Genomic DNA, 13590 nt, shown 5'->3' on the forward strand with positions numbered 1-13590 from the left:
GATCCTGGCTCACAGACACAGGGGATGGAGCCACCCGTGGGTGAGAGCATGTGCTGTGTGCGTGAGTGTGTGTGAGTATGTGTTGTGTGTGAGCATGTGCTATGTGTGCATGTGTTGTGTGTGGGTTATAAGCATGTGTTGTATGTGTGAGCATGTGCTCTGTGTGTGTTAAATGTGTGCTGTGTGCTGAACTCTCGGGGCTGCCACCCTCCTCTGTGAGGTGGCTTCCCCAGCAGGAGGTCGGGTCCCACAGGCCTTGGTCCCCACCCCACCTAGTGGAGGAGAGTGTGGTGGCTGGCGGCCCCTGGATGCACCCACGGATCCTGGCTCTGCAGGGCCATCCTCGACCGGTGTTGTCCACACGGCCCCGTGGCCCTGACGGCAGCTTGCAGGGGTCAGAGGGCGGTTCCTGCCCAGGGCCCAGGCTCAGCCCCGCCCTGAAGGGCTGCGGCTGACTGGGGGGCCCTGGATGGTCTCCTGGCCTCCCCACACCCCTCCCTCATCAGAGGGGCCTGGCTTTGTCCAGATGGACATGCTGCCCATCCCCCCCCCGCAAGGTGGGTGAGACATGGACACAGGACATGGGACTCGTGGACAGACACAGCTCAGCTGATCCAGGGCACGGGGCAGGGGCGGCGGTGTCCACCAGAGGGTGGAGGGCAGCACAGGGCTCCAGTGTGGCGGCCGCCTCGTGTCTGCACCAGGGAGCAGGACCTCCTCATGGCCTGAGGCTGGGCCCTGGCCCCAGTGGACCCACTGGCCTTCACTGCCCGGCGCGGACTTCCACACTTGCAGGGACGGAGCTGCCCCTCCCGGGACCACCCGCAGGGCGAGGCCGGGTGGGCACCGTGGGGGCGACACTGAGACCCTTGTCCCCCACAGAGGAACAGGAGCCCTTGCTCCCCAGCCTACCTGCACCTGGCACCTGCAGGGCTGACGTCCCCTGCCCCCAGGGACCACCCCCCCGGGCAGCAGGGTCACCCACTGACTGGGGCTACGAGAGCTCAGCTGCCCTGCCCAGGCCCTGGGCCCGGGGAAGAGATGGGAGCTTTTCTGCCTGCCTGCCTGTCTGTCCATCTGTCTGCCCATCTGTCTGTCTGTCCATCTGTCCTTCTGTCTGCCCATCTGTCTGTCTGTCCATCTGTCCCTCTGTCTGCCCATCTGTCTTCCCATCTGTCTGTCCATCTGTCCCTCTGTCTGTCCATCTGTCTGCCTGTTTGTCCATCTGTCTGTCTGTCCATCTGTCTGTCTGCCTGTCCCTCTGTCTGTCCATCTGCCTGTCTGTCCATCTGTCTGCCTGTCCCTCTGTCTGCCCATCTGTCTGCCTGTCTGTCCATCTGCCTGTCTGTCTGTCCATCTGTCTGTCTGCCTGCCTGTCTGTCCATCTGCCTGTCTGTCCATCTGTCTGCCTGTCCCTCTGTCTGTCCATCTGCCTGTCTGTCCATCTGCCTGTCTGTCCATCTGTCCGCCTGTCTGTCTGCCCATCTGTCTGTCTGCCTGTCCATCTGCCTGTCTGTCCATCTGTCTGCCTGTCCCTCTGTGCCTGCCTGTCCATCTGTCTGTCTGCCCACCTGTCTGCCTTCCCTCTGTGCCTGCCTGTCTGGGAGGCTGCTCTGTGTGTTTCTCCGGTCAGCCGTCTCTGAGGGGCCCCCAGTGCTGCAGGATCCTGGGGGGCAGTGTAGCCTCCTAGGCCTGTGCCCGGGTGGGCTCTTGGGCCCCGACTGTCCTGACAGAAGCTGCCAGGGCTGAGGGGGGCAGCCCCCCTGGAGTTGGGGCTGGGAGCTCCATCCCGGCTTGGGGCCGCCTGGGGTGCAGAGACACTGCAGGGCTGTGCTGGGCAGGCTCGGGAGGGGCGGCCTCCCTGGGAGCGAGTCCCCGGCGCTGCCCCTTGCACCCTGGCCGGTGACGCACGCAGGAAGACAGCAGGAGATAAGCGTCCTGGAGCCGGCCAGCCAGGGCCGGCCCGGCCCAGTTCCCAGGCTGGCAGCCCCTGCCCCGTGCGCCCCCCGCCCCCCACCTGCTGTGCTGGCTCTGGTGCTGCTCAGAGCAGGTCTTTGTGCCCCAATGTTGCAGGTGCGGGGGTGGAATGGGGTCCTTGGCACGGAGCAGCCCTCTGACCACACGTGACGGCCGCGGGCCAAGGTCTCCCCTGCGTATAAATGGGGCGCGGGGCCGGCAGCAGCAGAACCCAAGGCGCCGCGCACACTGACGCCGCCCGGCTCCAGGCACCGCGGAGCTGGCTGCCCGGAGGCTGGACCCCAGGTGAGGCCAGGCTGGGCTGGGTCCCTCCTCACACTCACAGGACGGCGGCGCCTGCTGGCCAGCGGGCCTGGGCCGGTGCAGGACGCAGCAGCAGGAGCAGCCCGGCCCGTGCGTGGCTCCGTCTTCCTATGCATATACTTCTTTGAGGGTCTGGCCTAAAGAGGTGTAGAGCATGGGAAAATGGAGCCACAGCCGCCTCCACCCACCGGGGACCAGGCTGTGCTGCACCGCGGGGCGAGGACGCGGGATGGGGGGTGGGCCGGGAGTGGGGGCGGCCCCTGCGGGTCGGGGGGATAGTGTCGGGGCAGCTACTGGGGAGGCCACCCCCTCCCTCCTGGGAAGCTTCCTTCGCAGGCCACAGAGCTGCCCACAGGGACCTGGCTGCGCAGCCGGGGGACGAGGGACGCCGTGGGACACGAAGACACCAATGTGAATTTGTGCCCTGCAGTGACTGCTTCCCACTGACAATAAACAGTTCTTGGGCTGCTCTGCTGTGCCGCTTTTTCCTCTATGGTCGGGAAGGAGGGGCGGTCCTGGGGACCCCACCCCAGGGGACAGACGTGGGAACCGATGACACGGGCCAGGGGGTGGACACAGGTCAAAGGTGGCTGCGAGTGTGGGGGCGCTGCTCCCAGGCCACTGACCCCTCTCAGCCCCTCCTCATCTGACAGCCATGGGAGTGGGGGCTTCTAGGTGGGAGGGGCCTGGGATCATGGCAGCCCAGTCCCCCAAGGCCTCCTGCTCTGGGGGGGACACACCCCAGACCCCCAGGGGCCAGGGCTGAGGCCTGAGGGCACAGCAAGACACAGCAACCCCATGCCAAAGCGATAACCACGACACATGCGTGTCATAGCTGTGCAGCTTCTCAGGGGCCCCAGGGCCGGGCGTGAGGGGAGGGGCAGCCTGGTGGGCTCCAGACCCGCTCTCCCTGCCCTCTTATCCTGCCGGCTGAGGGGTGCAGCCCCTGGGCTGGGACAGAGACCCGGAAAAGCCACAATTCTGGGGACCATGGCTTCCTCAGGCTCCTGGCTGCCCCTGGGCCCCGGCCTTTGCCTGTACTGCAGGTGGAGAGGTCACCAGGCCGCCCGCCTCTGTGCCGGTCCCGGCTGTGGTGGCAGCACTGGGCCACTTCAGGAGTGCAGGTGTCAGTCCCATCTCAGGGATGGCGGGGGTGGGTCTAGGGATCCCAGCAGGGCAGCAGGGAGTTTCCACTCCCAGGCTGACGAGAAGGGCATCTGGGGCCCAGGCCAGACAAGCCTCAAAGGCGAGCTCCAGGTCCAGGTCCCAGGCTCTGACGTCCCCTGGGGGCCGAGTTCCAGGCTCTGACGTCCCCTGGGGGCCGGGTTCCAGGCTCTGATGTCCCAGTGTTGGCCCCGGCCCCTGGGCAGTGATAGGCTGGCACCCGGCTGTGAGGAAGAAGGACCTGGGTGGCCAGTCCTGGGGCTGGCACCTGGGGAGCACAGGGCGGCCCCTCCTCTGCCTTCAGGGCCTTAAGGAAGCCTCTGCCCCCTCCTGTCCCTGGACTCAGAAGGGGGAGGGGGCATGGACGTGGCACTGGAAAGGCAGCCAGGGCCGGCCAGGGCCTGAGCCCGGTAACTTCCTGCGGCCCCGGTGACTTCCTGTCACATCAGACCTGGGCCCCCGACAGCAGGCCCGACTCCAGGGGTAGCCTGGGGCTGCAGTCTGGCTCAGGGCTTGCTGTTTTGTCTCCGTGGTCTCTGACCAAGGACAGTCCCCACTGTTCTCCCAGCCCAGCCTTCGGGGGCGGGGGCAGCCCGAGTCCCCTGCGAACTGGACACAGACCCAAGGGCACCAGGCCTGGGGACTCCACGCAGGTCCTCTCCCGGCTGTGTCCACCTGTGGCCAGAGCTGACCCAGGGCCAGAAGGGCCAGGGAACAGAGAGAAGGCAGGCAGTGATCCCAGGCGAGGTACACGGGACACGGTGGCCGCTGGCCCCTGAGGGTTCATCACCAACTCCACGGCCAACGCTCCAACAGTGCAGGAGCCAAGGCCTGGCCGTGCCTGCTGCGCAGCTCCCCGGCGACCTTTGGGGGCCACTCGGCTCCTGGGGGGTGCTGGGCCGGCCGTATCTCCTGCTGCTTCCTGGGCATCTGCACATGGACGCTGTCTGGGTAGAGGCTGCTGGCATCAGGCCCTTGGCAGCCCCGCCTGCCCCTCAGCGAGGGCAGCCCCGTGCTGGCTGAGTCCTGGACAGGGCTCCCTGCGGGTTCCCCTGCCTGCAAGCCTAGGGCCTTTGTCTTCCGGGCTGTTTGCCGACCCTGAGGTCATTATCTGTGAAGGAGGCAGGCTGCGCGGCTCACCTGCAGGCCAGCAGCCATGGCGCCCGCCGGGACATGGCCTCCCGGAACACGCCAGAACATGCTGGAGCACACGGCACAGGCCAGCACCACCGGCACCTGGCAAGACGCACTTCAGAAGGCAGCCTTGGTCTGAGGCGGGCGACACAGGCCCCAGGGTCCGGAGGACAAGGCTGGTCCCAGGGCGTGCAGGTGGCCTCCAGGCTCTGTGAGGGGGCACAGCACGAGGCCCACGCGGCACCTGTGGAAGGAAGGAGCCGGGGGCAGCACCAGAGCCTGGGGTCCGGCAGGAGTGCCCAAGAGCACAACCACTGCAGGCCGGAGCCCAGGACGGGAGCCGGGGGGCGGGCGGAGTCAGGGAGTGTGCAGGGGGGAGGAGGGGCGTCAACAGGGCGCGTTTCAGCCTGTGGTCCTGTGTAAGGACAGGGTCAAGGTGGGACAGGAACCTGCTCCATGCCCAACCCGGCACGGCACCCCCGCCGCACCTGTGCCTCCGAGAGCTGCGTCTGCACCAGCCGCCTGCAGCCCAGGGCTCCCAGGCCCCGGGGGTGCTGGAAGCCCCTCTGCTGAGCCCCAGGGCTCCCACGCCCCGGGGGTGCTGGAAGCCCCTCCACAGGCCCTCTCTACAGCTCTGAGGAGCAGGCGGTTCAGACGCGGGGACCGGGAAGGAAGAGGCGGAGCAGGCGGTGCCGTCTTGACACAGCTGCCACAGAGACAGGGCCGCCTGCATGGCTCCCTCGGCAGTGGCGGGGTACAGGCCGCCTTCCACCTCGTGGGCTCAGGCGGGTGCAGCATAGCGAGGGGTTCCGAGACCACGCGCCTCGGGGAGGGGCTGGGCCTGTGGGTGGGGTCACCTGTGGCTCATCTTGTCCCGCTGGCCGGGTCCTGGGCGGCGCTGCTCTGAGTCTGCCCGTTCTTTGGGAAAGCCCCCCACATGGCCCCCTCGTGTGAGCGCCGGGAGAGGCAGAAGCGCGCGTGGGCCCCACCCCACCGACGCTGTCACGCCACTGCACGTGGTGCCTCGTAATGCCATTCTGATGCGAGGAAATCTTCACGTGCTCATCCTCCCAGGTCTTCTCTTTTCCCATTCTGGGTCTAAGACGTGGCGATGCTGTGTGCACGCGGGAACGTGCGGCGTCGATGGGGACGAGAGCGCCGGTTGCCAAGGCCTCGCCATGGACAGGGGGCCCCACTTGTGACCCCGTGTGTGACCCCATGTGTGACCCCGAGAGCCTGGGTCTGGCTGGTGGCCTTTAAGGAGGTCAGGGTCAAGTGGGGCCTCAGGTGTTGGGTGTGCGTGTGCGTGTCTGCAAGCACGCATGTGCGTGCGTGTGTGTTCAGTCACCATTGTATAACAGGCTCGCCTGTGTCCGACCCAGAAGAGGAAGTCGGGTGGTGGCAGAGCCAAGGGAGAGAGGAGCCCTGAGGGGGGCAGGCAGCCCCGTCCAGTGCCCACAGGGCTGTCTGCCCAAGCTCCCCACAGGCGTGGTCTCGGGTTCCTCACGGTGTCCTGAGACCTCAGCGCTGCAGCTGGGATGCTGGAGGCTGAGGAACCCACGGACGCTGCCGGAACCTGGACCGGGCGCCCAGTCTCGGAAATGACTGCCCTGGGCCTGGGCCATGCACAAACGGCTCTGCCGGTCCAGCTGCCGCGGGCGGCCCAGCCTCCGGTGCCGGTGTGAGCTCGGGGCTTCTCCAATCCAGCTTTCCCGACAGCCCTGACAGACAGATGAGCGCAGGACACCAGGCGAGGGCCCGAGAGGCCCAGCATGCTGTCTCCAGGAGCCTCTGCACGCCCACATCAGGAGACGGGGGTGGAGCCGAGCACCCACTGGGTGACCCCTGAGGGGCCCCATGGCAACAGCAGGGAAGGCTGCCGCTGTAGAACTGGACCTGGAACTTCTGATGGGAATCGACAGGTGAAGCCGGACACTTTGAGGGCAGCAGGACAGGGTGGGACAGTCTTGGGGCCTTCCGGGGCTGTACAGAACTTGCCCAGCCCCCCACGTGGGCCACGAGGGGCCGCTGGCTGAGCAGACAGGCACCTGGCCTTGCTGGGGTGGGGGGCGAAGAGCCACCCCTGGGAACCGAGCCCCGGGACCAAGCCCTACCCTGGAAACAAGAGGCTCCGGTGATGGACAGCCCGGGACCAGCAAGGGCCCTCCCAGCGGAGGGTCAAGGGTGAAAGGGCAGGAGGAGGAGGAGCCTGTGAGGCTGCTGCCAAGGGGAAGTGCTCAGTCCAAAGCCTCCTCAAGGCCTCCACCCCCACCCAGCACAGGGAAGTCCCTTCCCCCACCCAGACCTACCAGGCGTGCCAGGGGCGGGCTCCTCCACCTCTGGGATGCCCGTGGCGCTGGACGCCTGGCCCAGGTGCTGGAGGGCAGGGGGCGTCCAGAGCAGCTGCTTCTGGGCAGCCGGTCCAGCGAGGGGGAGCCGGAGGTGGCGAGGGGGAGCCGGAGGTGGCCGGTGGGGCAGGTGGGGGGAGCTTCCCCTCCCTCAGGGCACCAAATCTTCAGTTTCCACTCCCTGCTGTGTCCTGGGAAAGCGGCAGAAGATGGCCCTAGTGCTGGGCCCCTGCGCCCACGTGGGAGACCCGGAAGAAGCTCCTGGCTCCTGGCTTTGGCTTGGCCCAGCCCCGGCCATTGTAGCCATTGGGGAGTGAACCGAAGGATGGAACATTCTCTCTCTGTCACCATGCCTGTCAAATAAATAGCAAGTTCAGTTTATCTTTTTTTTTTTTTTTTTTTTGTGACAGGCAGAGTGGACAGTGAGATAGAGAGACAGAGAGAAAGGTCTTCCTTTTGCCGTTGGTTCACCCTCCAATGGCCGCCGCGGCCGGCGCGCTGCGGCCGGCGCACCGCGCTGATCCGATGGCAGGAGCCAGGAGCCAGGTGCTTCTCCTGGTCTCCCATGGGGTGCAGGGCCCAAGCACCTGGGCCATCCTCCACTGCACTCCCTGGCCACAGCAGAGGGCTGGCCTGGAAGAGGCAGTTTATCTTTTTTAAAGAATTGTTTATTTATTTGAAAGACAGAGTTACAGAGAGAGGAGAGGCAGAGAGAGAGAGGTCTTCCATCCTCTGGTTCACTCCCCAGTTGGCCACAACGGCTGGAGCTGCGCTGATCTGAAGCCAGGAGCCAGGAGCTTCTTCTGGGTCTCCCACATGGGTGCAGGGGCCCAAGCACTTGGGCCAGCTTCTACTGCTTTCCCAGGCCATAGCAGAGAGCTGGATCAGAAGTGGAGCAGCCGGGACTTGAACTGGTGCCCATATGGGATGCCGGCACTGTAGGCGGCGGCTTTACTGGCTATACCACAGTGCTGACCCCAAGTTCAGTCTTTTAAAACAAAAACCTTAAAGGCAACTCGCAGCAGGAAGATGAAAGTGGAATTTTATGTAAGACTGAGGGCCCCTCCTGGAGCCCTGAGCTCACTGCAGTTCAGTGAGAAACTGGCCACGTTTTAAAGGCACAGTAACCGCACAGTGCAGCTCCGGAACATTCCACACAGCGCTGCAGAGGGCAGCAGCACAGGGCTGGGGGCTAAGCGCCCTGAACCCTGACTAGAGTGAGAAGACCCGGCTGTCATGCCCTTGCAAACGCCAGGGGACAGCGCCCCCACCTGGGCGGCTCAGGTGCCTGCTGACTGCAATTGCTGTTGTCCCTGGCCTTGGGGCCAGTTAACCCAGAGAGCCCAGGGCCCGGGGGCAGCCAGGACCGGGGCTGGGGCTGGGGCTGGGGCTGGGGCTGGGGCAACAGAGCTGCAGGACCAACCACAAGTGACTGAGGGGGAGGAAACACCTCCTGGGAAGACACCAGAGAACACAGGTGTGAAAGACCCCCGCCCGGGGTCCAAACACAAACCCCAAGCACAGCTAACCCAAGGCGTCCCCACCCTCGGGCCCGGGCAGGATGGGGCAGTAGCTGTCCACAGGCCTGGGCGGGGGACTGGACCCTGGCCAGCGAGGGGAAGGCAGCCATTACCTATCACATCCGAGAGGAAGTCCTGAATGCAGATCACAGAAGATGATGAGCATTTTGGAAGCCCCCGGGGCCCAGACAGCCAGGAGGCAGGGTGAGAGCTGGCCGGGCAGGGGCAGGGTCCTGAAGTCCTGGGGTCGGCTCTTTGCAGCCAGCAGATCGAGGGCACTGTCCATCAGGGAAGAAAAGAATTCACAGCCTGGGGGTGGGGGGCTAGGGACCCTCAGGACAGGGGCAGGGGCTCGAGCACAGCTCCAGGATGGGGTTGCTGGTTGTGGGGACAACACAGGTGACATGGTCAGAGTGAGCCCAGGACAGGCGCTGGCAGTCGGGACGAGGCCACCCAGGAGATGGCACCTGCCACCTTGTCAGCAGAACTCACTGAAGGGGAGTCTCGTGCAGCGGGGTAGGCAGGGGGGTCCTGGCTGCCCCAAATCTGAGCCAGCTTCCTGCTAGTGCATCTGGGGGGTGCAGGGTTCCCTGCACTCATGTGGGAGACCTGGATGCAGCTCCTGGCCCAGCCCTGGGCTATGCGGCAGCCTCTCCCTCTCCTCCTCTGTCACTGCCTTTCATAAATAAAACAAACCTCTAGGAAATATCTTCCAAATTGATAAGGTGATTATTAAGTTTAACATTTAGATTTTTTAAAAGGATTTATTTATTTATTTGAAAGGCAGAGTTACAGGGGAGAGAGAAAGAGAGAGAGTTATCTTCCATCTGCTGGTTCACTCCCCAAATGGCCACAAAGGCCAGAGCTGGGCTGATCCAGAGCCAGGAGTTTCTTCTGGGTCACCCACGTGGGTGCAGGGGCCCAAGGACTTGGGGCGTCCTCAGCTGCTTTCCCAGGCCATAGCAGAGAGCTGGATTGGAAGAGGAGCAGCCAGGACTCGAACCAGCAGCGCCCATATAGGATGGCCAGCACTGTACCCACTATGCCGCAGCTTCAGCCCCTAAGTATTTTTTTCTTTTTTCTTTTTTTTTTGACAGGCAGAGTTAGACACAGAGAGAGAGGTACTTGGGCCATCCTCCACTGCCTTCCCGGGCCACAGCAGAGAGCTGGACTGGAAGAGGGGCAACCTGCGCCCCAACCGGGACTAGAACCTGGGGTACTGGCACCGCAGGCCGGAGGATTAGCCAAGTGAGCCGCGGCGCCGGCCCCCTAAGTATTTTCTTAGAACCCGTGTGAATACCTGGGAAAAGCTGAGCTGGGCCCCGCCCACTGCCCCTCCACCCAGCCAGAGTGTGGGAGGGGGGAAGGGTGAGGCAGGATGGCCCCTGTTCCCACGCCTTGGGCAGGTGCTGGCCCAGGCTGAGGGGGTCGGGGACACAGGTGGGGGCTTTCAGCGGACCCGGCTGGCGCCAGAGCTCCTAGGTGGGGAGCGGCAAGGGCAGGGCGTCCGAGGTGGGCCCACAGGGGTGGGGCTGCGGCCACTTGGGAATCTGAGATCAGCGGCTGCTGGAACTGCACACAGTGACCACTGACAAACGCCCCACTGGTGAGGCGTGGGTGGTCGCCTAACCAGCTGCACAAGATGGCGGGCGGGGGTCTGCGCGGACGCAGGAGGCAGCAGCAAGGGCTCAGGTCCTTGGGCCCCGGCCACCACCTGGGACACCCAGAGCAGGCTCCTGGCGCCAGCTGTGGTGGACCTCTGGGGAGTGAACCCGTGGACAAGAGACCCGCCCCAGTGAGAAGGCTCAGGTGCCCAGCGGCTGTGCATGCTGCAAAGATTTTTTTTTTAATTTATTTGAAAGTAAGTTAGAGAGAGAGAATCCTCCACCCCTGGTTCCCTCCCCAGTGGCCAGGGCCGGGCCAGGCAGAAGCCGGGAGCCAGGAGCTTCTTCCAATCTCCCACATGGGGGCAGGGGCCCAAGGACTTGGGGCCATCCTCCATGGCTTTCCCAGGCCACGGCACGGAGCGGGATCTGAGGAGCAGCTGGGACTCGAACCAGCACCCTTACAGGATCCCGGCACTGCAGGCGGAGGCTCCACCGCTGTGCAGCTCCCGAGTTTTGTGGATTTAATATGCTGGCCAGAGGGCGCCTGGTGAGCAAGGGCACCAGTGCAGGGCGGGGGGCAGCAGGCAGGGCCCGGGGATGCCCAGATACCACGTGGGCCAAAAAGCAGGGGCTTCTCCTCGGGCCCCTCCCCCCAGTGCCCTCCTCCCAGTCTGGGGCGGGCTCCAGGAGCCAGGTTGCAGCTAGGCAGAATCTTCCAGTTACCGGGCTAGACTCCTCCCCCAACGTCCCCGACCTCCCAGAGCGGGTGTGGGGCTGAAGACCTCAGGGCGGGGCCCACACCTGGCCGCCGGCGCTCGTCCCCCCCACCTCCAGCAGACCTGTTCTTCCTCAGGCGTGAGGGGACAAGACCCCCGCCTCGGGCGAGCTGGGTGGCCCGGATGGTGCTGATTTGCAGCCCCAGAGCCCCCATTGTTATTCCCGGGCGCCCCGCCGCAGCAAGCAGCCTCTCCCTGCCCCGCGGGCGGGGTGGGGCCCTGGGCCATTGCTGGGGAAGCTCCCTGGGCGTTTTCGGCTAGGTCCTCTGCCTGCGGGCTCCCCACCCAGTCCCCCAGGACCTCCGCGGTCTACACTGCCCCGGATCGACCTCGGTCAAGGCTCTGGTAGGGCTTCTGGGAGGCCACAGGCAGGGCACCGACACCTTCGGACCCCCAGCCCCTCCCCAGGCCCCGGGCATCTGCACCTTGGCCTGATCTTGTGGAACGTCCCGCAAGGGGCCACTGCCAGGCGGCTCACGCACAGGATGCAGTCCGAGAAACAATGTTTTTATTGAACACAGCCAGGTCCAGGGCGGGGTCCCCAGGCTCACTGGCGGGGCTCGCCCAGGACGCCCCGCTCCGCGGCTGCACTGCCCAGGATGAAGCCCACCGCCAGGGACACGGTCTGGTCGAAGGAGCCGCGCAGCTGCTCCACGTGCTGGTTCAGCGTCAGCAGCTGGTCGCGCAGCGGGCCCAGGACGGCCACGATGTCGCCCAGGTGCCCCAGGGTCTGCAGCAGCGCGGCGTTCAGCGACGGGGCGGCGGCCCGCGGGGGCGTGCGGGGCTGGGGGCTGGCGGGCGGCGAGCCCCGGTCCTCCGGGCCGGGGTCTGGAGCCCGCGACGGGGACTCGGGGGCGGGCAGGGGCGCGTGGTCCTCGGCGCGGCCGGTTTCGGGCGCGCAGGCGGCGAAGGCCGTCGGGACGCGCGCAGGCGGGGAGTCTGGTGCGGGTGGGGAGTTGGCCGCGCGAGCGGCGTCCGAGGACTTCGGCGCGACCGGGCTGAACCTGAGCGTCCAGGCGGGATCTACGTCTGGGTCGCGGGCGGATGTCTGCGGCGTGGCGCCTGGGAACAGAGCGCGTGGTCGGTTCGGGGATCCCCGCGTGCGCGGGCCCCGGCCCTCTGCCCTCCCCTCGGCCCCCGCCTACCTGGGTCGTCTAGGGCCTGCACGGGCGTGGGTTCGGCGGGGGCCGCGTGGCGGCCGCGCTGGGGGCGCCCGGGGCCGGGGGGTCGGCGGCGGGCCCGCCTGCGCCCGTTGTCCCCCAGCAGCCCCATGAGCTGGCGGATCTGTGCGTCGAAGGGCCCGGGCGGCTGGCCCTGCGCGTCGCGGAGTTTGTCCTTGAGGAACTTGTAGCGGCGGCGGCACTGCGCGGGCGTGCGCCTCACCTGCTGCCGGGCCAGCGCGGCCGACACGCGGCGGTAGGTGGGCAGCGCCTGACGGCGGTCCAGCAGCAGTGAGCGCCACACGGCCGGCTGCAGCAGCGTCCCCAGGAGCAGCTCCGTCTCCCGCGCGTTCCAGGGCGTGCGCTTGGCCGAGCCGGGAGACACGGGCGCCCCGAGCTCCGCCAGCGCGTCCGGCGAGGCGGGCCGTCCGGGTGGCGTCCCCGGGACGTCCTCGGCCGGCCGCAGCTCGGGGTCGGGGCTGGCCGGCGACGGCGGCGCGGGGGGCGCCAGAGGCGGCGGCCGCCGGGGCCGGAGCAGCATCCCGGGGCCGGGCCGGGTCGCGCGGCGATCGGAGCCGCGGCGGGAGAGAGGAGGCAGGCACGCCCGGCCGCCTACGCGCTCTGACGCCCTGAGCCGCGTCCGGCGGTCCGAGCGGGGTCTGCGCGACCCTCCCCCCGCCTCTGCGCCCCGCCCCGCCCCGCCCCGCCCCCTGCGCCGGGCTGGACTCCCGGCGTGCGCTGGCGTCCCGGGCCCCGACTGCGGAGAGCAAAGCCCTGTCCGGGACGGGGTCCGACGGGGAAGCACCTGCAAAACCGTGGAGTTGGTGATTTTTAATTAAATCTCTTGGACCGAGGCTCGGCGGGATGCGCTCCCCTGCGCGGGACCCCTAAGGACCACTCTGTTATTACGCATGTGCCGTGCCCTTTAACCCCTCCAGGCATTGACCTGCGGGACCCCGCCCGTCGTGGGGAGGGCGCTCACCGACCCCTTAGCGTCTTCATGCGCTCTGGCGTGTTCTCCGCGATGGGAGGGGCGCCGGTGCGGGCTATGCAACCGCACAAGAGTGCGGTGTGCAAGGCGTGACTGGCACCTGGGGCTGGCGTCGATGCACAGCCTCGGTGGTGACATGCACGCTGCGGAAATTCCATCTGCCGCCGAGGCTGCAGACCGTGCGAAACACGGAGGCCGAGACAGGAGTAGGACAGGGTCCTGAATGCGCAACGGAACAGGGACCCCCACCCCCAGTGGCGCGGGCGCGCCCCTCCCTGCCGGGGTGCCGCACTTGGCTGCTCTGGGGGCAGCTAGGGGTTCCCCTGGCAGCGGCCCAGCGCTCCTGCTGCTTGGTGTTGAAACCCCTGGCCGCGGAGCTTCCCAGAAGCGCTGACTGCGGTACTTGGGCGGGACCAGGTGCTCTCTGAGCATGTAAGCGGGCGGTCCCCTACCGCCGTGTGCAGGTGGCAAGACTGGGCTCTGGGGTGAGCATCCCTTGGAATCCCTGTCGATATGGTCTAGAGCAGATCTGACCCCTGTTGGGGCGGCTCAGAAGGCCATAGGGAGAATTGGTGGCCGTCTTTCCTGTCCTGAGTTTCGGCCATAGCAG

The 13590-nt window shown here is 66.5% G+C and overlaps 1 protein-coding gene and 1 long non-coding RNA gene across 2 annotated transcripts; one reads left to right on the forward strand and one right to left on the reverse strand.

Annotated features, from left to right (window-relative positions):
* Positions 1-1994: 1994 nt before the first annotated feature.
* Positions 1995-2749, forward strand: LOC138845447 (uncharacterized). The gene is made up of 2 exons (XR_011382707.1): positions 1995-2262; positions 2605-2749. It is a non-coding gene; the product is annotated as an uncharacterized lncRNA (long non-coding RNA).
* Positions 2750-11328: 8579 nt separating this feature from the next.
* On the reverse strand, positions 11329-12530 carry UTF1 (undifferentiated embryonic cell transcription factor 1). The gene is made up of 2 exons (XM_051839421.2): positions 11975-12530; positions 11329-11891 (listed from the first exon to the last, which is right to left on the reverse strand). The coding sequence occupies exons 1-2, from the start codon at positions 12528-12530 to the stop codon at positions 11377-11379; spliced, it is 1071 nt and encodes a 356-aa protein (XP_051695381.2). The 3' UTR covers positions 11329-11376.
* Positions 12531-13590: the final 1060 nt, after the last annotated feature.

The sequence above is a fragment of the Oryctolagus cuniculus genome, chromosome 15, assembly GCF_964237555.1.
Source record: "Oryctolagus cuniculus chromosome 15, mOryCun1.1, whole genome shotgun sequence".
NCBI lineage: Eukaryota > Metazoa > Chordata > Mammalia > Lagomorpha > Leporidae > Oryctolagus > Oryctolagus cuniculus.

Excerpts from the sequence above, each read along its gene's own strand:
- UTF1 (XM_051839421.2), bottom strand. The coding sequence starts at position 12,530 with ATGCTGCTCCGGCCCCGGCGGCCGCCGCCTCTGGCGCCCCCCGCGCCG. Across the intron at positions 11,892-11,974 it reads GCAGGCCCTAGACGACCCAG|GCGCCACGCCGCAGACATCC; the intron begins GTAGGCGGGGGC and ends CTCTGTTCCCAG.